The 22952-nt window shown below is 42.3% G+C and overlaps 1 protein-coding gene across 5 annotated transcripts in view; it reads left to right on the top strand.

The window, feature by feature from the left end:
- Pik3cg (phosphatidylinositol-4,5-bisphosphate 3-kinase catalytic subunit gamma) overlaps nt 1–22952 on the top strand; it is a 35962-nt gene that overhangs the window by 7279 nt on the left and 5731 nt on the right. For all 5 annotated transcript variants that reach the window (XM_048415487.3, XM_048415486.3, XM_048415485.3 and 2 more), the window contains exons 3-10: nt 400–465; nt 575–800; nt 2066–2169; nt 4401–4547; nt 6623–6713; nt 7467–7597; nt 8523–8634; nt 9894–10051. In XM_048415487.3, coding sequence (XP_048271444.3) covers nt 400–465; nt 575–800; nt 2066–2169; nt 4401–4547; nt 6623–6713; nt 7467–7597; nt 8523–8634; nt 9894–10051 — 1035 coding nt within the window. The remainder of the gene's footprint in view (nt 1–399; nt 466–574; nt 801–2065; nt 2170–4400; nt 4548–6622; nt 6714–7466; nt 7598–8522; nt 8635–9893; nt 10052–22952) is intronic.

Genomic DNA, 22952 nt, shown 5'->3' on the forward strand with positions numbered 1-22952 from the left:
GAGTACTGTATCTCTCCTGTCCATTTGTTTTACGACAGGCTTTCTTGTTTTAAAGAATTACTATAGCCATGTCTACCTCTCCCCTTCCAATGACCTAATTCATTCTAACTTGGAACAAGGCCTTTGCAACTTCATCTCTGCCATTACCCTGACCACTGCACTGGGCATCAGGGGTCCTGCAGCCCATGTGGTCCTCTTCTAGCATGCTAAGCAAGTGCCCACCTCGCCATCTTCAGTGTCCACTAAGCAGGGGATTGGATGTGAGTGGCTAGGAAGATTCTTACCACCTTAACTGGAAAGATTCATTCACACAGAACCATACTATTTTGTCCATTTCATTTCTTCTGACTGACCACCACAGAGTATAATCCTTCAAATGCCAATATGCTCTTCTTTTAGGCTGTGAAATTTGAACCATATCATGACAGCGCTCTGGCCCGATTCCTGCTGAAGCGCGGTTTGAGAGTAAGTATTTCCATTTTGATAACTGCATGACAGTTTAGGGTACCAGGAATTGCCTGATAAACCTACAGCATTCGTCATCCTGACCTCAACCTTCTTGTACCCGTCTCAGAACAAAAGAATCGGCCACTTCTTGTTCTGGTTCTTGCGAAGTGAGATAGCCCAGTCCAGACACTATCAGCAGAGGTTCGCCGTGATCCTGGAAGCATACCTGCGGGGCTGCGGCATGGCCATGCTTCAGGACTTCACGCAGCAGGTCCACGTGATCGAGATGTTACAAAAAGTGACCATTGATATCAAATCGCTCTCTGCTGAGAAGTATGATGTCAGCTCCCAAGGTACACTGGCTGAATTTTCTCAGTTCTCTTTCTAAATGTGATGACTGGTATGATTCTTCTTTCTGAAATTCAAGTTGTATTTTGCTAAAAGCAGTCAAGAAGACATTTTTTTGGTCTCCTATTTGCATAAAGTAAGCAGATTTGAAGCTCTCCTTCTATAAGGCATGATGATTTACGACCACAAAGTCATATGTTTTTAAAAATGAAGTTATACATATGAAATTCGGAGAAATTGAAGAACCATGTGTGCATAGAAGATGTAATTTTCAATAATAGTTTCATATACAAAAATTATTTCAAAATCCTCTCCTCTCCCCATCTTTGAATACGTTCATGCTAATTTCAGATTGTCAGAATATTGAGAGGTTAGGTTGAGAATAATATACATATGTAAATTATGTCACCTTCACACATGCACACACACGCGCGCGCACACACACACACACACACACACACTTCCTCTCTGTAGCCATTTCCAATATCTTGTCTCTGCTCTAGGAAAATTGATCACTCCTTTAAGGTTTTGATGAACACTGCATGAAATTGTCTTCACTGACACATCTTTCTGGCAAGATAAACTGTATGAAACTTGAACCTAGAAAAGTATCTTTTACTCAGTTAATAAGCCTGGGCCCAGAACTATGGCTTAAAGAGGATACTAATATCCCTGACCAAAAACGGTTTAAGCTTTTGACTGTTTTAAATTTCTAACCTTCCCTTTGGATTGTCTGCTAGTGCATGGCTCATGCTACCCTCCAAAACTACTAATGGTAGTAGTAACAATCTTACATTTGAACAGGCCTCTTCCTGTTTTCCAGGCAGTAATCTGTACTCCGTGTGTTTTGCCTTGAGAATTTTGAGGTTTCCACATCTTTTGTACACAACCTAACTTCCTCTTTTGAGAAGAATTTACAGAACTCCAACCTGACTCTATTGAATAGCCTTCACACGTCTCTTCTAAAAACCAGATGGCCGTTGAAAGGCCCAGGCTGGAAAGACAAGGGCAGGGTGAGGCTCACTCCGCACACCCTCCTCCGCTGTGGTGATAGAGGATTCCCACATGCACTCACAAACATCCTCTACTGGACTCACTGGGTCTGCTCAGTAGTTAGATCTCCAAAGGCAGAGTTCCACAGTCCTTTTCCTGCTACCTCCCAGACCCCATACGCAGACTACAAAGGAAATGTGACCTGGGTTATGCTGAGGTAGCAGATAGTACAGATGTCTGTGCCGCCCTAACTCCTGTGTACTTTTCACAATTGCAGTTATTTCACAGCTCAAGCAAAAGCTTGAGAGCCTGCAGAGTTCCAGTCTTCCCAAGAGCTTCAGAGTTCCCTATGACCCTGGACTGAAAGCTGGTGCCCTGGTGGTAGGTGTCGGTGGGATATGTCTCTCTGTGCTCCTTGTGTCTTACACGTGTCTAGCGTGCTTTCTAGAGTCAGGGCCTTCACAGTGGATCTTATGAAGACACCAGGAGCTAGAGCAGCCCTGGATGGGGTCCTATCAAGCCCTTCCCTAATCTCTAGCACCCAGTGCTCCAATCAGTACTCAGTAATTTACCGTCTACTGTGTTTTTAAATCAGCTTACTAGTATATTCTTTACATAAGCAATTGTCCATTAGTGTGAATTCAGTGAGTTTTCTGTACCAGCAGCAAAATTGAGATACTCAACATTCTTCTAAGAATGTTACAGAATTCTTTAAGTCAGAATCAGCTGACCATACTGTAGGAGGGTCTATACCTCACTCTTCAATCTCTTCTATTGCTCTAAGTGTCTGTGTGTGTGTCAGCAACACCGCAGTAACAACCACTCTGCGTGCTTGTAAGAATCTCACATCTCCACTAACCCATCCCTTTTGCATGTGTTTTAAGCCCCATGATATATTATTTTTCTTTAAACAAAATATATGTATAGCTAAACAGATTAAACCATTTTAAACACTTACCCATATATTATGTTGGGTATTCTCTCAATACCATTTTTCTTGGAACTTTAACAATTTATCCTACAAGCTGTTGGCAATACATTCTTTCAGAATTAATTTGGCTGAAAATGTTTACTATGCATTTATTTTTTTGAGCAATATTTTTACTAGACATAGAAACCTAACTTGCCATTTTCCCTTGCCATACCCTTCTCTTCTGGTTTGCCTGTGTCCTGGTGAGAATACTCTAGCTTTGTCTTTGATGTTCTGTTTGTAATACATCCTTTTCCCCGTTTCTTTTCATGTCTCTTTCCTCCCTGGTTTTGGGTGGGTTGGTGATGTATGTGTTGGCACAGGTTTCTTATATAAAGTGCCAGGCTACGGTGCTCCTTGCGCATGTGGGCATCTGTTCTATCACACTTGGAAATTGTTTGATTATTATTATTGTCTGTCAACCTATTCTGCCCTCCCTTTGAGACTTCAGTTATTATATGGACTGCTAGGCCATAAGCTCAACATGGTTGACTTTCCTCCATACTTTAACCAAGAAACAGCCCTCAGAAGTAAGCTGAGGCAGCTGCAAGGATACCTTTGTCTTCCTTGCTCAGGGACCACAGAGTTCTATTGTCTGTCATCTAATGTCTGACAAGAGTTGTCCATGTGTCTTTCCTGGTCTAGTTGCTCACAGGACAGAAATGCTTCCTTCACATTTCTAAATCTATAAACAGTTACTAGGAAAGAGACCTCATAGCAAAGGCACATTCAATCCGCTATCATAGTTTAGATAACAGTATTATGATATATTAATATAACTTTCCAACTATTTGCTTTTTTAAAAACTGACATATTTTTATTTCTTTATTTTTATTTTATGTGTATGAGTATTTTTGCTTGCCTGCTGTGCACATGCAGTGCCTGAAGAGACCAGAAGAAGAGTGGTCGATCCCCTGGAATTGGAATTACAGGCTGTTGTGAGCTGCCCTGTGTGGGTGCTGGGAACCAATCCCCCCAGGTCCTCTTCAAGAGCAGTGCTCTTAACTGCTGAACTCTCTCTCCAGCCCCCTACACTATGTTTTTGATTTGTGGTGCATGTACTTTTGACTAAAACCCAGCAAAGGTTTGGGTTTGGTTTTATGGCTGCTGTCACAGTGCTTTGTTTAGATATGAGGGTTGTGGGGGACTGGGCTAGAAGCCCTGTGCCCAAGTGCCAGATTTTTCATGTATTCCTGTTAAATTTCCCTGATGTAGATTTGACTGACATCTGATTCTTGAGTAATAATATTTCAGACACTGTGGTAGCTCTAGAACTCCTTTTCCAATTTAAATGTCAGGAAGTTAACACAGAAACAGTTGCTAGCATCAGTGGTCTGAGCTAATGGTGGTGTGGAGAACCAGTATGGGAATGGGGAGGTGGTGCCTGCTGCACTGTGGCCTTTCCACAGACCTTTAGAGCTCCTTGGAGTACAGTCTGAGGGCCATCGCTGGAAGGACTGTGAATTTTCTCACACACAGACAGCATTTTGAGTTTAGACAAGAGCACCTTCTATATTTAATCCAAATATTGAAAATCATTTTCCAACCAGGACTTTGCCCTTGTATTCAGAAATGTTCTACAAGAGAATCAGAGCCCTGCAGTGTATATTCATTTTGTGATATTGTAACCACTTCCTTGCAGATTGAAAAATGCAAAGTGATGGCCTCCAAGAAGAAGCCCCTGTGGCTCGAGTTTAAATGTGCTGACCCGACAGTCCTGTCCAATGAAACCATCGGGATCATCTTCAAACATGGCGATGATCTTCGGCAAGACATGCTGATCTTACAGGTAGGTTGAGGTGTGTTTTGCAGTTATTTGAAGAAAGGATTTTATATTAGTCTAAAACATGCCTTCCTTTCTTTTCTATTTTCATGTGATGAATAGCAATCAAAGGGTACTTAATAGAGAAGTCTAACTTGGTGAATGTAACTATGGGTCATTAGGCAAGCCATCCTGCCAGAGATGGGTGTCCAGCATTCCCTAGCAGGCAGATGCACTTGCCTTGCCTAGGCTCTTTAAAACTCCATTCTGCACATGGAAGAATGGGCTGTGGGGATGACTTGTCTGCAGTAGCCGGTTTAACCCGGTTCACAGACATACCAGTCCATCAGCAGGCATATTCCATAAATACAACCCCTTCAGTACTCAAACACCAGCTCAAGAATGTTGTATACAAGAGAGAAAGGGACGCATGGCCGCACAGATGAAAGGGAGAAGGCAAATGGTGAAGGTATCACTTTTAGATTGTATGGAACATTTCTGTGTTGGTTTAGCTTCACAAGTCTATAAAGCTAAGCTCTCCAGTTTCTCATGCCTCATTATGGAAGAGGCAAATGTTTCTAAAACCTAGTATGATTTATTTAGAGTAAACAAAGCACTGTACATTAAAGGCAGGCTATTTAAAACCAATATTTTCAATTTTCCTTAAGATTCTGTTTTAGCTTATTTCTAACACAGTGCTCAGCTTTCTTTTCAAGGACAGGTTTTTTTCATTGCTGTTATTGTCTCTTTTGTTTTTGTTTTCTGTCCAAGAAAGATTTTTAAAAGGAAAAGGAAAGAAATAAATTATTTAATCTTTTTTAAAAAAATGAACTTTATTTTAAATAAGTCTATAGAATCCTTTGAATTTACAAAGATAAGCATTTCAAAGCCACAAAAGGTTGCTTTCCTGTTGCTCTAATTCTGAGGGACAGTTTATACTTAGACTTTGTTTTATTGTTGAAACTCGCTGTCTACTGTAACTCTCTAAGTCTTTGTTCGTTTACAGAAACAAAAATTATATTCCCAATAGAAGGATCACACATAAAAGAAGAACCAGCTAACATGTGGTGTTGATATCACCATTACTGATTTCACTGTCTTAGTTGTAGCATGGGCCTTGTGGATATCAGAGAAGCAAACATGCAAAAGGGCATTAAGTTATTGTGGGAAACAGACATAAGAAGTGGAGTATTTGGTAAGGTAGATAGTGAAATGTGGCAAAAAAAAAAAACCTCCCCCAAGTGAAAACTTTATCCATTTCTTCAACATATACCCCAGAGGCTGAAATTAATAGATTTGCAATGGCAGGAAATTTCTGAGTATCAGGCTGATCAATTGAAGTTGAGTTGTTACTATGTATTTTAAATTTACTCATATACTGCATGTAACCAGAGAAGATTCCTGGCTTTTTTATCTTAAATTTTTTATTCATTTTACATACTAACCAGCTCCCCCGGCCTCCTCCTGCCCCTGCTAGCTCTCCCCAACCCCCCCCCCCCCCGTCCCCTCCTCCCAAAGGGTAAGATCTCCTATGGGGAGTCAACAAAGCCTGGTACATTAAGGTGAGGCAGGACTAAGCCACCCCCTCTTTCTGCATCAAGGCTGAGCAAGGCATGCCATCCTGGGGAATAGGCTCCAAAAACCCAGTTCATGCACCAGGGATAGATACAGGTCCTACTGCCAGGGGGCCCTCAAACAGACCAAGCTATACAACTGTCTCCCACATGCCGAGGGCCTAGTTAATCCCATGCAGGTTTCCCAGACGTCTGTCTAGAGTCCAGAGACCATGAGTTCCTACAAGCTCGGGTCAGCTGTCCCCATGGGCTTCCCTGTCATGATCTTGACGACCCCCACCCTTGCTCATATAGTCCCTCCTCCCTCTCTTAGACTGGACTCCCAAAGCTCAGCCTGGTGCTTGGCTATTGCTCACTCCATCCCTCCCCCAACTTGACCATCCTGTTCCCTCATATTCTCACCTCCTGTCCCCTCCTCTCTACTGCCCCCCCCCCCAGTTTATCCAAGCTTCCTGGCTTTTTTAAGAGAGAAGAAAATGCATTGGTCAACGTCTATGTATAGTAGAAATGTCTGTACTTGATTCCCAGATTCTACGCATCATGGAGTCCATTTGGGAGACTGAATCTCTGGACCTGTGCCTTCTGCCATATGGCTGCATCTCAACTGGTGACAAAATAGGTTTGTAATTGCGTCAGGCAATGAGCATACCACTCTTGGTGAAAGCGTTCCATAGCTGGCAAGCTACCCTTGAAAATCAAAAGGTAGCTATGTCCCCAGGTTGCCGAAAGTGACTCTGGGTTCAATGGCGGCGTAACAAAGACACGTTAACTGACTCAGGCCTGTGGCCGCGCATGGGAGCGAGCATCCCGAGAACTGCACCCTCCCCCAGCTCCTCTCCCCATCCACTGCAGCTCATGTCGTTGTGCATTAAGCTTTTCTCTCGCAAATAACATTTAAAATTAGACAGAAAGAACTGTCACTTCTTTTTAAATTCCAGAATTCGCATTATTGAAGCTATTACACACTCCACTCAGGTACTTTTTTAGACATTTAACATTTTAGTTTCAGTCACTTTTATTTTTATTCAAGGTTCTCCTGTGAGAACTGCACCAAACATTTTAGGCCATGTTCCCTAAAATGGGGAAAGGTAGCAATCACCCAGCAAGAAAGGCTGCACTTGGCACACAGATGTCTCTATTTGTTAGTCCTCCAAAGCAGCCATTCCCCCCCTTATTCAGGGTTACTGGAGGAGGATTCCGCACAAATTCTGCAGCCGTTGGCTGTTATTATCTTTTCAACAAACAAACAACAAAATAGCTCAGACCTGAAAAATAGAGCTTTGACCTCAGAAAGCATCAGATAAAAGAAAAAAACCGTCTACTCCACTCAGTCAAGACTCAGCGGCGTTGAATTCTGTGGCTCTTCACACAGGAATGATCGAGATTGTGAAGGATGCCACCACAATTGCTCAAATTCAGCAAAGCACAGTAGGTAACACAGGAGCATTCAAAGATGAAGTCCTGAATCACTGGCTCAAGGAAAAATGCCCTATTGAAGAGAAGGTAAGTTCTTGCTCTCCCATCCCCACCCCGGGCCCCGTCCTCCATCCAGCTGGTCTTCCATCTGAGAGTTGTGACTTCTGGTCTGGACAGGCACTTCCGATGGATGTCTCTGGGTTTGCTCCTGAAGCAGTGGTGGTTTCAGGGGTTTTCCCCTGATGATACAGCTTATCTGTGAGACAGGGTGCCTAGTGCTAGACCCAGGAAACACTTGCTTCAGTTTTGATTACCATTCAAGCTTTGCATAGAATTTGTTTCTCTGAAATAGTCTGTTAGCACTTTTGAAGCTATTTTTGTTGTTCAACACAAAGATTTAGTTACCATATATACTTTCCTTCATACCAAACAAAATAATTTGCGGTGTACTGCTGCGGATCTCAACGGTAAGTTATGAATGTTGAAAATGTCCATCTTGCTGAAGTGTGTATGCTGTATCCTTCACAAACTGGTTGGTTGGTCTGTCTGGGCGCCATTTAAAGTTCTACCCTACAAGAATAGCACCTGACATTTGCATGACTATCAGCCTCGGTGGAGGGAACATAATTAGTAACCTTTATTCATCTGTTATACATGAAGACTTGTGAAGCCATCCATCCACTTAAGTGGTCACAGCAAAGCATGAATGCAGAAATCTCTATAGTTTTGTACAGTTGTGGGCAAGAAGAGGACGAGAACCTTGAACAAATTTCTGTAGCCTTTTGCTTCTCGAGTCTCCCTCGTGTCCGGGTGTCTGGTTGACTCTTTACTAGACATACAAGTAGAGCATTATGGCAGTTGGCACCCCCTTGATAAGAAACTAATGAGACTGGACTCAACTTTCTTGCTTTCTGACGTGGTCCCTAGAACACTGTCTTTCTGGAAGGCATTTGTAATCGACTCTTCTGCTCTCTGCTTGGAGAGCGACTGCACTCACACACAACCTCCTCAGTTTCAGGCAGCAGTGGAGAGGTTTGTTTACTCCTGTGCTGGCTACTGTGTGGCGACATTTGTTCTTGGGATAGGTGACAGACACAACGACAACATTATGATCTCAGAGACAGGTGAGTTTGCCCAAGGTAAAATAAACTTTTCATCGTAGCATGTTATATATACATATATACATTCTGTTTTAATCAGTCCTAAGTGTTCAGCTAAGTGACATCAAATACGCTCACCTTATTTGGCAGTCATCACTGCTGTCCGTCTGAAGCACGTGTCCTCATTAAACATTGCCCACCCCCACCCCATCCCCCTGGCACAGAGTGAGAGTCTAACCGGAGCTCAGTTCTAGAAGTCATTGTGAACAGGGACACTCGTCACTTTGGACAGAGGGTTGATGGGTAAGAGAAGAAGGGCAGGAAATGAGACTAAAGAGAGAGAGAACGTTCTGGCGAGAGGTAGAAAGAGAGGATGGGAAGTAAATCCTAGAAACTGATAATGATGGGAGGTATCAACCATGTCAAATGTTGCAAAAAGCTGCTAGAACAAATAATAAAACACATGAAATATCCTCCCAATCTAAGGCACCCAAGTCTCTAACTCTCTGAGCCTTACTGGTTCATGCTACTCTGAGAATGGCCAGTAATGGCCACCATACCGATGGTCATATGTGGAATTTGAACACATTTTTATAGTCTTCCAGGTGTAGTTGCCAATGCCTTTAAGTCCAACACTCTGGAGACTGAAGGAGGATTGCAAAGTTCAAAGCCAGCCTGTGCTACATAGACTCTCTTGCAGAAAGTTATTCAAGAGTGGAGTTTAGAAAAAGCACAAAAACTTGGAGTGAATTACTTATTCTTTGACAAGGTCAACACAAAAGAAGAAATGATAAAAGACAAAATAAATAAAAAACTAATGTGGTTCTGCGGATAATGATGGTAAAATAGTGGCAGAACTGACCCCAAAGAGATTCAAACTGGCATTTCTATAGTGCTACTTAAAAGTAAAAACTAAACCCCCTCTTGCTGGACTGGAATACAACACTAATCCTTCAGTTACATGAAGGACATGGTGTCTCTTAAACATGATGTTCAAATATTAGCTAGACTTTGATTTACCTGTCTAAGAATACTTTGGAGACAGGTATTTTTTAAACGACATTTGGAACCATCTAACAAACAAGCCTATCAACAGATATTTGCAGCTGCTGCTTTCCCACACCTGGTAAGACTGAAAATATCACAGGCTAATATAAAAGAGCGTGAAAATGCTTTCACTCAAGATCATTCATTCTCAGGCAACCGCAAAATCGTTTCAAAAAACCAAAATGTTAATAAGCACTTATGCCGTGTAATGATGTCAGGCATTTCCTTCTCTTCAGGAAACCTATTTCACATAGACTTTGGACACATTCTTGGGAATTATAAAAGTTTCCTGGGCATTAATAAAGAGAGAGTGCCATTTGTCCTAACCCCAGACTTCCTGTTTGTGATGGGAACCTCTGGAAAGAAGACAAGCCCACACTTCCAGAAATTTCAGGTATGTGACCCCTGTCTCCCTCACCTGTCAATACCAACCAAGCGCACTGTAGAACTCACCTCTTTCTCCCCTTATGAGATGACCACCCACTTCCTCCTCCTTACCTCTGTGAATTCCCCCCAAGTATATGCAAACCAATGCTTTCAGGGACCTGCTCACTAAAACCAAACAGCAAGCAAAAATGTCCCATAAGGGATGGCCCTGGGTGGTGCTGGTGCTGAGGACAGATTCAAGAAACTACAGCCGTGGAGACTGAGCTATTCGAGACTATTAGAAGACGTAAACTTCAAGTATGTTTCAGGGCTCACAAACAAGTGTGAGCTTCACTTGGTTTTTGCTTCCGTGTGTGCATTTATCATATTACCAACAGGGGATTCTTGTTGCACGTACTGGTTTTGTTGTATGAAGGGTAGTCCCCTTTTCATTGGCAGTCTCATCAGCTTGACCACAGGTTCTCCAGTGAGCTCTGGTTCCATCTGCCTGCAAAGAATCCCCCACAGCAGTCTACTTTAGAGTGTTCAGATTCAAACATACAATAAGAGCATGTTGTACATACAAATTTAATAACTGTGAAGGAACACAATTCAGAAAAGCTGTAAGTACATCTATTTAATAACAATGCAAACACAAATCAGAAACCACGAGTGACTGCTTAAGAAGTCCCTTTGCCTTGGATGGTCTGCACATAGCCAGCTTCCTTAATGTGCCTTCAGCGTAGTTTGATTTGTCTCAGGGACAAGGCTTTTTCTTGAGGTTTCCTTAGGGTCCAGCGTGACTCTTGGGCGGTGCCATGAGCCTTGAACTGCGGGGAACAGCTACTCACCTGTGCTGTCTGAAACTGGGGCTCTTGATCTACTGGCTGGTTGTCTGGTTGGTAATGATGACATGCACCCTCTCTGGTCAGATAGTTTTAGGAGTGTGGGAATGCACTTTTCTACATACAGTCAGTTGGGTTTCAAACAGTTTCCAGGAATCAGACATGTTTCAGGAGGCGGATGGAAGTATTCCACTGTTTAAAGAAGAGAAGGCACTCAGTTTTGCCCTCTTGAGAGTGGAGTTGATCTGACTAGCTTTGGACAGAACATGGCAACAGCAAATAGCAGCTCAGAACTTCCAACAAGTGCCTGGAATTTCGCTTTAGTCGTGGGAACCTTCTTTCCTATAGAGTCACAGCCGCTACCTCTTACCAGTGAGTGGTGTTCCCTAGGAGTCTGTCCCTCTGTCCAGCTGCTGCTGATGTCCTTATGAACCCACACAGAGGTCGTGTCACTCCAGCAGATCCCGGCAGTTCTCCCCTTTGGTTTTCTTATTGCTTCTGTCACAGGTTTTTGGGTTTTTTTTTTTTTTAGTTTAAAAACATTTGCGATGAAAACAATTTTATAATGAGGAAGCCAGGAGAAGCTCCCTGTCCCTCCCAGCAAATTTGCTCAATGCAGTACCTGAATGGGAAGTTTCTCAAGTCTGTGCTTTTTGGTCTGAGAACATTTCTTCATCCTTTGTGAAATATGAAAGCATCTTTCTTAAGCCATTATCCCCTACCCCCACAGTCACATGGTATCTATATAGTTTGTATCACCCGAAGCACACTTCTGTGGGTTGTGCTGTAGTCTACACACCTGTGTTTAGAAGACTGGTCAGCATTTTCACACCTGTGATTACTGCCTATATAACGACCACAACACAGGTATCAAAGGGCAGCCTTTGTGTCCGGCACACTTGAGTGTGCTTTCCCAACTGTGGCCAGGATGACAGTCACTCTTTCCTTCAGAGCCTTGCTTTCTTCATCTGTAAAGAAGGAATACAGCCTACTTATGGTTTCTCTAGGTACGATTTAGTGAGTTAGTATTATAAAGAGAAACCCTTTTATGTAGCTCACAGTTATAAAGGTTCCAGACCAGGACCATCAGTCCCATGACTCTGGTACATTGTGGATGCAACAATCTCAGAGCTAGCTGCTCAGCATTATTGCAATGAAACCTTAGACCACAGCAAGACTCCATCACCACTGGTTTAGGCACCAGGCAAATCTATCTTCACACTTTGGAAAGGTTTAAGACACTGTTTTTGAAATGACATGCAGACAATATATGAAACACGACAACACAGCCTGTTAAGGTTAAAGAGAGAGTTGGATCCCCACCTCTACCTGTTTTTATCGCTTGCCCCCATTTACCCTCTTCCCTCATAGCAAGAGAAAGCTGACCACCGATGCAGGGAATGATCCACACGCAGAATTTCCAAATCCTCACAGAGATGGGCAACTGAGCTTTATCTTTAATGCTGGACTTAGGCAAATTCTTTTGCTTTGCTTTTCTTTCTTTCTTTGTCTTTTTTTTTTCTTTTTGAGACAGGGTTTCCCTGTAGCTTTGGATTCTGTCCTGGAACTAGCTCTTGGAAACCAGGCTGGCCTCCAACTCACAGAGTTTCTGCCTCTGCCTCCCGAGTGCTGGGATTAGATGTGTGTGCCACCACCGCCCAGCTTCTTTCCTTTCTTCCTTTCTTTTTATTCACACTGATAATTCAGGGTTTGTGTTTCTTTATTTATGCTTGTTATTGTAAAAGTTCTTCTATCCCAGGAACTACATCCATAAATTCTCTCAGCAGTGTCTCAGAGTCTGGCGTAAGAAAGCTATCATGTTAATCAAACTAGGAAGTGTACACATTTGCATTTTGAACTAAAAGTCCCCTTACTAGTTCTGATCACATGATGAATAACTTGTTAAGCAGGGTAGAAAAAAGCTGACCAACTTTTTGTTAAAAGTGAGGTGAGCCTTCTCTATATACAATATAAACATGTGAGTCCATGGGACTGGGGAGAGCAATAAGGAACCAAAGAGGACGGCTGTGCTGAGTCCCACTCTCCTCTGTCCAAAGCAGCTGGCATAGCCTGGGCTCATATCCATCAGTTACTTCAGGAGTTGTGGGGAGGGGGAGGCATTAGGAACAAGCTGTGATTAGGCAGAGACACAAAACTGAGGCTCACCATTTGAGCCTTCGAGGTAGCCTCTCACAAGCAGGGGTTAAATTATTTTAATGATGACAGTTTCCATCTCTCTTCAACTGAGATATTTTCTAAACAAGGTAAACAGTTCTTAGCACATTGGTGACTTGTTTTAGATTGACAGCAGTGGCAAGGACAGGAGTGGGTGTTGTGCTGAAGAACAGCTTGAGGAGTTGCCTTAATCCTTAAATGCCTTTTATTTTATTATCATTGTGTGTGTCCACGTCACAGCATGCGTGGAGTTCTGAGGACAACACCCGGGAGTCAGTTCTATCCTCCCACCGATACGTGGGTTTGGGGATCAGGACCAGCACCTTCACACACTTCGCCATCTCTCTGGCACTCCTTCCGTCATTCAGGTGCTGTAACTCAGACAGGTCTTGGCTTCATTGCAGAAAGTATTTTGAGGACAAGCAAGTATGAAACACAGCTGAAGTTTATTAAAGATATTTTAATATAGATTTTAAGCATGGCCATTAAGAAAAAGAAAGAACCTGTAGAGAGAGTAAGACACATCCCTGAACACAGGTGTGAGTCTCTCTAGGAGCTGAGCTTCATTGTCTTTATAAGTATATACATATATAATATATACTATATATACATATGTGTATATATATATATATATATAAAGTGATTCTCAAAATTGTTGAGTTCTAAGGCAGCTAAGGGACCTCAGGTCACAGGATGACTCCTGAGTTGTGTGAGACAATGGGTAAAGAACAAGTCTAAAATCTACACTCTAGATCACAGGGTACGTGCAAGAAGGTAGGACATCGTCACTGTAAACAAAGTCAACGGTCTTGTTTAAGACTCCCAGAAAACATTGGTACAGCAACGAGGCTAAATCCAACACCATATACTGAGAGTCTCCAGCCTGGCTCCTTGTTTTTTAAACTTAAAATATCTGTGTATGAAAAGAACAGTGCCTGTAAGCCAGCACCATTCGCAGCAACTATTAATTATGCTGCAATTCCTGCTTGTCATTTAGGGAGAGGTTTCAATCAGACTCTGAGTGAGAAACACCTATTTGTTCCCATGTCCTTGTAATTTGCTCTCTCATTCTATCCTGCCTTGATATCACTATATTTTAAATTTCAGTGAATAGCTATAAACATATAAGACATACCAATTTATTCAAATCAAAGGCAAATGATACTTGAATTCCTGTTTATTTTAATAGGATTGGATTAGCTTTTTTCTAAGCAGTAATTTTTTGTTAACAATAAAAGCCAAAAAAAAATAAACTTTACGTTTATTCTTTTGCTTCTTTGAGGCAAAGTCTCACTGTGTAGACCAGGCTGTCCTCAAATTTGCAGAGCTATGCCTGCCTCTGTCTCCCAAGTGTTGGACCAAAGGCATGTACCACCATGCCACCTAAAAGCAGTTTTCTTTTAAATATCAGACATCTAACCCTCAGCCCATCTTCCAGAGGCAATACTGCCAACATTTCAAGGTTTTCCAATCATTCATATTTATCTTTTCAAAGATTGTAGGTAAGTAAGAAATTGCTTTAAATTTAAGGTAAGAACCTGGCAGCGGTGATGCACACCTTTAATCCCAGCACTACAGAAGCAAAGGCAGACAGATCTCAGTGAGTTTGAGGCCAGCCTGGTCTACAAACCCTGTTCCAGGATAGCAGGGCTACATAGAGAAACCCTGTCATGTAAAACAGCAACAACAAGAAAAACAAAAAACAAAAACCCTAAAAACTAAAAACTTAATGTAAGAAATAGACATGGGTGATTGGAGCAAAAGAGTAATAGGTTTGAGGTCAGCCTAGACTATCTGGACTAAGATCCTGTGCATATGTGTATGAACATCCATATGTGTCTGAATGTGTGCATGTGTGTTGTGTATGTGCGCGTTGTGTCATGTGTTTGCATGTGTGTGTGCATGCATAAATGCATGTGTGTGTGCATGTGTGCGTGGTGTGTGTGTGTGTGTGTGTGTGTGTGTGTGTGTGTGTGTGTGTGTGAAGCAAAGCAACCATTTATACCCAGAGAGCAGGATGTGGGATACATCCCTATAGAATGTGTTCAATACAAGTTCATTTGCAAACATGAGCAACTTGATCTCCTACCGTCAGATCTATGGAGAGGAAGGTGGTCTTTGCACACCGCAGCACTGAGGAAATGTGTTAGACAAAACTGGTCATCTGGAGAGCTAAATAGCACTCTTCTGTGCAGAGAAAAGTTTGAAGAGCGTCCCTGAAGGCACTTGCCCCTAGATGTCACTGTTAAGAAGCATTTCCCAGGAAGCCAGAGCTGCTTACTTGGATTGACACTGGTTGAAGTTTCCTTGCTAGCCTTACCAGTCTGCCCTGTTTTGCATACCTGCCATCTTGTCCCTATATTAGAGTGCACCAGGCCTCCAGATGCAAGCACCTGGCCAGTCTCAGGACAGAGCCCGACTCCGGGAGTTGCTGAAAACCTGAAGGTTCTTGACTGAAATCGGTGTCTGCGAGAGTTAGGCTAACTAACTCCTGGGTTGATTTTAACTGTTTCTGCCTCAGCATCTCCCCCAGAGACATCTGCTCTAGGAATAGTAGGCTGACTTCTTGCTTTGCTTCTCTGGAGACACAGTTGCGCTCCCCAAGTCCATCCAGAAACATAACAGAGACCTTGCCCTCTGACAGCCTTCTGTGTTGTCATCTCTTACCCCTCCTGAACTTCCTTTCCTTAGCATGGGACGTCTGATCCCTGTATATGTCTGTCACCTGTTGACTGGACTCCCCCAACCTCCTGCCCCATCCTGTTGTCATCAAGATGTGTTCACCTTGTGTAAGACAGGACATGGACTCAATATGCACTTACTAAATCCCTGCTGCATGTGCTTCAGGGTCCTGGGCCGGGCCAGTGTTGTTCTTGAAAGGCTAAGGGGTCTGCCCAGTTTAATCCCCTTCAAATATAACTGTTCTCCAAGTCCTTATAATTTAAAAACAGTGAATCTTGCCCAAGACCTAACTTGGCTCTGCACAGAAAGCTTTTAGCCGTCTCACGTGGGCGGATCATCTGAAGTGTGTTGAACATTGTGCTGGGCACAGGTGATTCTAAGCAAAGGCACAGCAGGTTCAGAAGGCAGACCAGCACCACTCCGTGCCAAGGGACGCTTTGTGTGAAGACTGCAGTGAGAGCGGAGTGCAGAGAGAACAGTGAATCCGTCCTCTGAGATAGAAGAGGGCTGTAAGGAAACCTCTAAAGATGAATTCAATTTCATCTTATCTGATAGATACAGGCAGAGGAAGGAACATCCAAGCAGAAAAAAACATCACCAGCAAGTACGTACACACAATGAATATTTAGGAACAAAAAGTACAACTGCCCAGACAGGGTGCAACACAGGTCTCCGGCGAGTGAGCCTTGAAATCTGAGTCAGAAAAGGAAATGTGCATCAGTCGAAACAGGGCCCCGGGCAGATAGGGAGGGAAAGAACCAAGAAAATCAAAGTCACTTGGAATACAATTGGTTAAGAACGAATTACTCTAATTAATACCCAATATAGGTCAAATAGGAGAGGACAAGTGTGCCTATTACATTAGAAATACAGAGCTGGCAGTGGATTCCTCTTGGGATTTCTCACTCCAGCCAGTTAACTAGGTCAGCTTAGGCTCTTCCACCCCAGTGTGAAGACAGAGTACTTCCCATCTCTCCAAGAAAGTTGCATGCAAAAGAGGGTAAGAGTTTGAATACGTTGATATGGTATCTCCCTCAGACAAAGGAGGTTTTCATATTCTTAGGACTTAGTTTATCTGTTGAATTTAATCTGGAAAATATACAAATATAAGACTGGAGGGATGGCATTGGAACACCCATCAATCCATTTATGGGTTATTCTGCCCACATGGGATGTTACTCAACACCCAATATATTAGAGCCCTGGTATTCTTAAACGCTACTGGACACATCAAAAAAGTCATCCTCTAGATGTTCAGTTTCTTGTAAAGGTTGGCTGTGTCTACCATAGCAATGCTGTGAGGTATGTGTTTTATTATCTTCCAAGTATTCTCTTCACAATAATCCTCTGGGGAAATTTCCATTGGTCTCAATTTCTTCAAAAGCACTGCTTCTCATAATGAGGTTTGGTTTTGTTCTGTTCTGTTTTTAACTTCTCAAAGTTGGATGAAGACATGGATCAGATAGTCCCTTTAGCTAGAGATGATGTTGAAGATCACTCTGTGTAAATATATGGGATCTGTAGGCGTTTCTGTTTTGCTGTTGTTGTTGTTTTCTTTCTGTGGCCTATTGTGAATTTTTCCTCTTTTCCATATACCCTTGTTACGTTGTTTTTACTTTATATCCAAATAGATGATCTCAAATCTTTTTGGTACAAGACTGAAAGATACATACATAACACAGAGACAAAGGAGCCAGACAGACAGAGAGGCCATTAGTTTTTTAATAATTTATCTTTTATTTTATGTACATCGGTGTTTTGCCTGCATATATGTCTATGTGAGGGCATTGCATCCCCTGGAACAGGAGTTACAGACAGTTGTGAGCTGTCATGAGGGTGCTAGGAATTGAACCTGGGTCCTCTGGAAGAGCAGTCAGTGCTCTTAACTGCTGAGCCATCTTTCCAGCCCCAAGAGAAGCCATTCTTAATACAGACTAAAAGGAAACAATTATAGCCTTTGTACACCTAATTAATTTTTATCTAAATGTTTGAGAGACAATGGCATATCCCTATCCCTGGCAAACAGCTTGTTTGAGAATCATGTTCACATCCATAAATATGAAACTACTAATTCTATCTCAATAAATGAACAGCCAAGGGCCAGGCACTTTCTCTGCTCGGCCTCACCACAGACTGCTTCTTCCTGCATTTTTAGGTCTTCAAATCAACAATCTTCTCTGGTTTATCACATAAAACAGCTATATAGATGAGTCCTAAGAATGTTGGCTGGCCAGTGCATTGACCTATATTTTAAAATAAATGTATTGTGTGCCTTGGCCTGAACTATTTTTTTCTCCATTGTGTCCCTTTATTTTGTTGACAGAGACAGCATTTTTTTGTTCAGTGGTGAATATTTGTCAGTATCCCCTCCCCCCCCCCCCGCCAGCCTCAGAATCTCACCCCTGGGGTTTCTGTTCCGTGGTTCTGACATCACTTCTTTACTTCAGCAAACATGTACACTTCGTACAGGGGAGAATGCAGGGTTTGTGTTGTTAAAAAAAAGTATCCATATGACCTTGAGCATCCTAGAGATACTCTTCAGGGCTTAAGAATTAGTTGATGGCATGTATAAAATTAACCGGTTTAAATCAAGGCAAGGTTTGGGTCCTGAAATGGTAATGAATTCCTTTGTTTCTAAGATGTGTGGAGGTGGTAGTCTATGAAAACATTGTTTGCTTTCAGGCCTTAGATGCTACAATTAAGGCATTTAAACCACAATGAAATTAAGAGCACATGTACTATGCAGGCTCAACCTATTTATTAGCTACGAAAGGAGAGTTCTCCAGCTAATGTCCTCAGTGGAAATGGAATGTTTTCCACTTAGAGGTTCCTGAAACCAAGTGCCCTAGTCAGACTCTCTCCCTTCCTCACTCTGTAGCACACAGGCTCTCACAGGCTTTAAGAAGAACAGTGTTTGAGCCCTGGAAGAAAAAAAAAGTTCACTTTCAACAACCATAACTTCTGTGTTCTGGGTTTTCCCCTGAGCTCCCCAGCCACATCCTTGTAGCTGCTCAAGCCACAGTCCTCTGGGCTGAAGCAGTGTGACCAGGACTGCTCACAAGCATTGCCACTGAGTACAAATACCAGAAATGAAACTTCTGGGGCTTGAGTGGGTGGAGCAGTACCCAAGTATGACCCCCAAAACAAAAGAACCACCTGTAAATGACCAGTGTGTGACATTGTATGTACCCTTCCTCAGGGGGCCAGTGTGAAGACAGCCTCTCCCATACGTGTTGTTTAAAAAAAAAAAAAAACACCTAATCACCCATGCTCACACCCTTCAGCCACTAACTCTCGATCTCTCGATTGTCTAAAGAATCATTTTGGACACATGGTCTGCATAAGAAATTGATGCCCTCAGCACTGAGGAGTGTGTTCAATGACGCAACTCCTCTTAAATCTCACCACAGCCATATGAAATGGCTGTTGCTGTTACTATTGTTCTCATCCTACAAATGAAAACACTGATGTCCAGAGATGCTAAATGACTTCCCTGATTGTCAATATAAAGCCATCATTTGAGTCCCTGCAGCTAGGTGTGAATCTGTTAGCCAGCATTCCACTCCTACCTTCAACACAGAACAGTTAACATCTGCTCTCAAGTAACAAGCACAGGAAGCCAGCCTGCCAAGTAGGGTACATGCAGTTAATTTTGGGGAAGAGGTTTCTCTCTCATAGAAGCGCCCAGATGTGAAAGTCAGAACTACTCAAACAAGCTAGAACCAACAAGAATCATTCATGCAGACCAGAAGGCACCCCGGTGCTACAGTGCCCACCAGGCCTGCATAAAGCTGTGAGTTCCCTCTTCAGCATCCACCAGAAGATGCTAACTCATCAGGGTGGGGTGAACTTCAACAGAAGCAGGACAGCAGCTCCTTTCCCTTCGTGTATCTCTTTGGGCACAGGAACAGTTGAATCTGCTTATCATCCCCTGGAATTACTTACTGAGCACCTATGGATTGGTGTGATAATAACTTTGCCTGGGGTTAATTTCCCTCCTTGAAAATATTTCATTAAAAAAAAAAAAAAAAGATTGACCATGCAGTGGGCTCCCAAGCAGGAGATTTGCCTGGAGCCCCCAGTGTATAGAAGGATAGAAAATAATTAAAAATAAGAACAGACTCTGGTTCCAAATCAAGAGACGTCTCCCGATGTCTGTGTGAAATTCACAAGAGTTGGCAAATTAATGAGACTGTAGCCCGAGGTGAAGTCTGCACTTAGCCTCTGTAATTACTAAGAAACCGGAGATGCCTCAGTGGGTTGGATGAGCAAAGAAAATGATTTCCGGACATCAGAGGCATCATTTAGAATGCAAACGTGCTAATGTACTGGAGCTGCTGCCAGGGGACACTTGAAATCCGGGCTGCAGCTGGGACAGCCCAGGCATGCTTTAGGGACCATGTTAGCCTCCTCCGTCATGGTGGGCAGAAAAGAGAGCTTCTGAGTTCTGATGGAAATGAAAGGGACTGGCACATCCTTCACCCTCAGTCTAGGTGGTCTCCGTGCCTGTGTTTTATATAAACTGCCTTACTTATATCAAAATGAGCTGGGTCATTTTACTTCGTGTAATATGTCCACCCGCCACTGTCCATCGCGATACAGGCCTGACCTCTATGATCGCTGTGGTTACTGTGCCACATGCAAATGATACAGTGTTGTGGTTTGAGACTGAAAAGTCCCCCATCCGCATGCATCTGGACACTTAACCCCAGGTAGCAGCACTAGTGGGGAAGTTATGGAACCTCAGGACACATGGAGGACACGTCACAGGCTCTGTGAAGACTTTAACTGCTTCTGGTTCCAGCCTGAATTCTCTGCTTCCTGTCTACTGCGATGTGCACAAGCAGCCGCCTCCAGCTCCCCCCACCACCACCACTCTGTCCTACCTGCCGTGTTAGTCTAGCACCCTGTGAAGCCAGGATCCAACAAATCCTCTCTCAGGTAGGCTGCAGACCTTCCTCACAGTAATGAGTGAGAGTAAATCACAGATACAGACAAAGCCATCTTGTACTAATTGACAAAGATGGGAAGATGGGGCATGTGCGCTCTTTTGTTCCTTCATGATGGCTGTTATGAGTTACTGTTATGTGGATCATCTCCAGCACCATTCTCGGAGTCTTAGAATAGGTGACTGAGGTAGTTTTCTTCAGCCTTCTACTCCTATTACAGGATACTGAGGTTGCCACCTCCTTGCACGATGTTCTGAAAAACTTCCTCTTATAGGTAAATTCATCAAAAAAGTGTCCAGCTTTTGAAAAGTTCAATTCCTAGAATAGAAGTGCCTGGGGGGAAGCACATAGATTCTTTTAGAAGTCGAGGTTTTCAAACATGTTTCAGACAGAAATCTTCACCCACTTTACGTGTACAATACTGAGTTTTGATGATGTGACATCCAAGGCTGAGCCCTGTCACAACAGCACCCATGTCATCCAGCGGTCTGCTATGAAGACACAGCTGGGCCCTCTGAGCATCTGCGGCGGACCAACAGGTTCTATCTGTGGGTTTGTGAAGGCTTCTGTCTTGCTTTGTGTTTTGTTCATTGGCTTACTAATGGCATACATATTCAAGGTTTATTGTCTGCTCTTGCATTTGGCAATGTGAGTCTTCACACATCCTTGCTTGTACATTAGAATAGGAGAGAATCATTTGTCACATTGTATAGATACTTTCTTTGTTATTCCCTCTTTAAAATTGCTAACAGTTCTCATTGGATGTATTTACATTTCTACAATATCTACATTACTTCTACCCTGGTAAAATGCCTTTCTAATGCTTGATTAGTCTAATACTTGTCATCTTCATGTATGAAACTTTGATTCATCTGGAATTTCTTTCACTATATCCCAGGGAGTGAATTTTAACTTTATTTTCCCCCAAATAATGAATCGGTTATCCAGATCACATTTTATCAAAAGATAAATTTTTTTCCTCACTAATTTCAGAACTTGTCTTAGTTACATCTCCTACTATTATCCACCGAGTTGTGACTTGAGAGTTTTTATCCTATCCCACAAATTTTCTTATCTTTGTTCTTAAACAATATGTACTATTTCACTCTTTTTGTGTTAAAGCTTCATAAAATATCAGCTGCAGCAAGCACAGGTTCTCATTACTACAATCTATCTATCAGAATGTCTTCCCAGACCCTAACTATGTTAGACAAACTAAACCCCATACCTGAAGTTAATAAGTGAGAAATTTTACTGGACTGCTGCTTAGAGATTAATCCAAGAATAATAGACATCCTGAGAGGAGTTTTCTTCCCAAGAGACCTGCTATGTTATCCCATGTTTAAGTTTCCCTTTGTGTAACTCAGTAGACGTCTTCAGTTTCTTTAAGTGGGTTCTGCATGTCTTGGGGATATGTATAGTCATCTTCTTGTTGTCAGTGCACACATCATCTGCAGTTTTTGTTTTTCACCAGCTGGTGGCTACTATTTATATTATTTTTTAGTTTCTTACTCTTTGTCTTATCAAAAGTTTACATGGCTGAATAGATGGTTAAGTTGGAAAATACTTGCTACACAACCATGAGGATCCAAGTTCAGCTCCTGTGCACCCACATAAAAGACAGTCGCAATGAGGCAAGTCTGTAACTTTGCAGTGCTGGGAAGGCACAGATAGGTAGATTCTGAGGGTCTGCTGGCCAGCTAGTTGAGATGAATTGCTGAGCCCCAAGACCAGACGGAGACTCTGCTTCAAACATTTAGACCAGCAGTGACTGAGGAAGCCACCCAGTGTCTTGACAAAGACATCTGGCCTCCATGTGCATACACACATACACACACACACACACACACACACACACACACACAATATAATTTACCCAAAACTGGTTATAATAATATTTAAATTTTCTTTCACTTGGGGTTCCAGGGGAAAGAGCATATCATTTATAAATACTAATAGTTTTATCTCCACTTTTCTGATTTTATACTTCATTTCTTTTCCCATATTTTATTTTTCTGACATTTTAAACTTTAGAATTAATTTTATAAAATCCAGTATTTTATGGTTACATTCTAAGGTCATATTAATTTTCATATTTTATAAAAAATCAGAAACTGATGTTAATATTGTTTGGTCAGCATATCTTACAGTTTGGAAATAAATCCTATTGTTTGCTTTTTTACTTTTTTTAAATATCTTATATGAAATATTTATATCAATAACCCTTAGCATTGGTTTTCTATGCATGCTCTCTTCCAGGTCGTGCTGTTAAGGTTGA

Source organism: Myodes glareolus, chromosome 11, assembly GCF_982192425.1.
Source record: "Myodes glareolus chromosome 11, mMyoGla1.1, whole genome shotgun sequence".
NCBI classification, from domain to species: Eukaryota; Metazoa; Chordata; class Mammalia; order Rodentia; family Cricetidae; genus Myodes; species Myodes glareolus.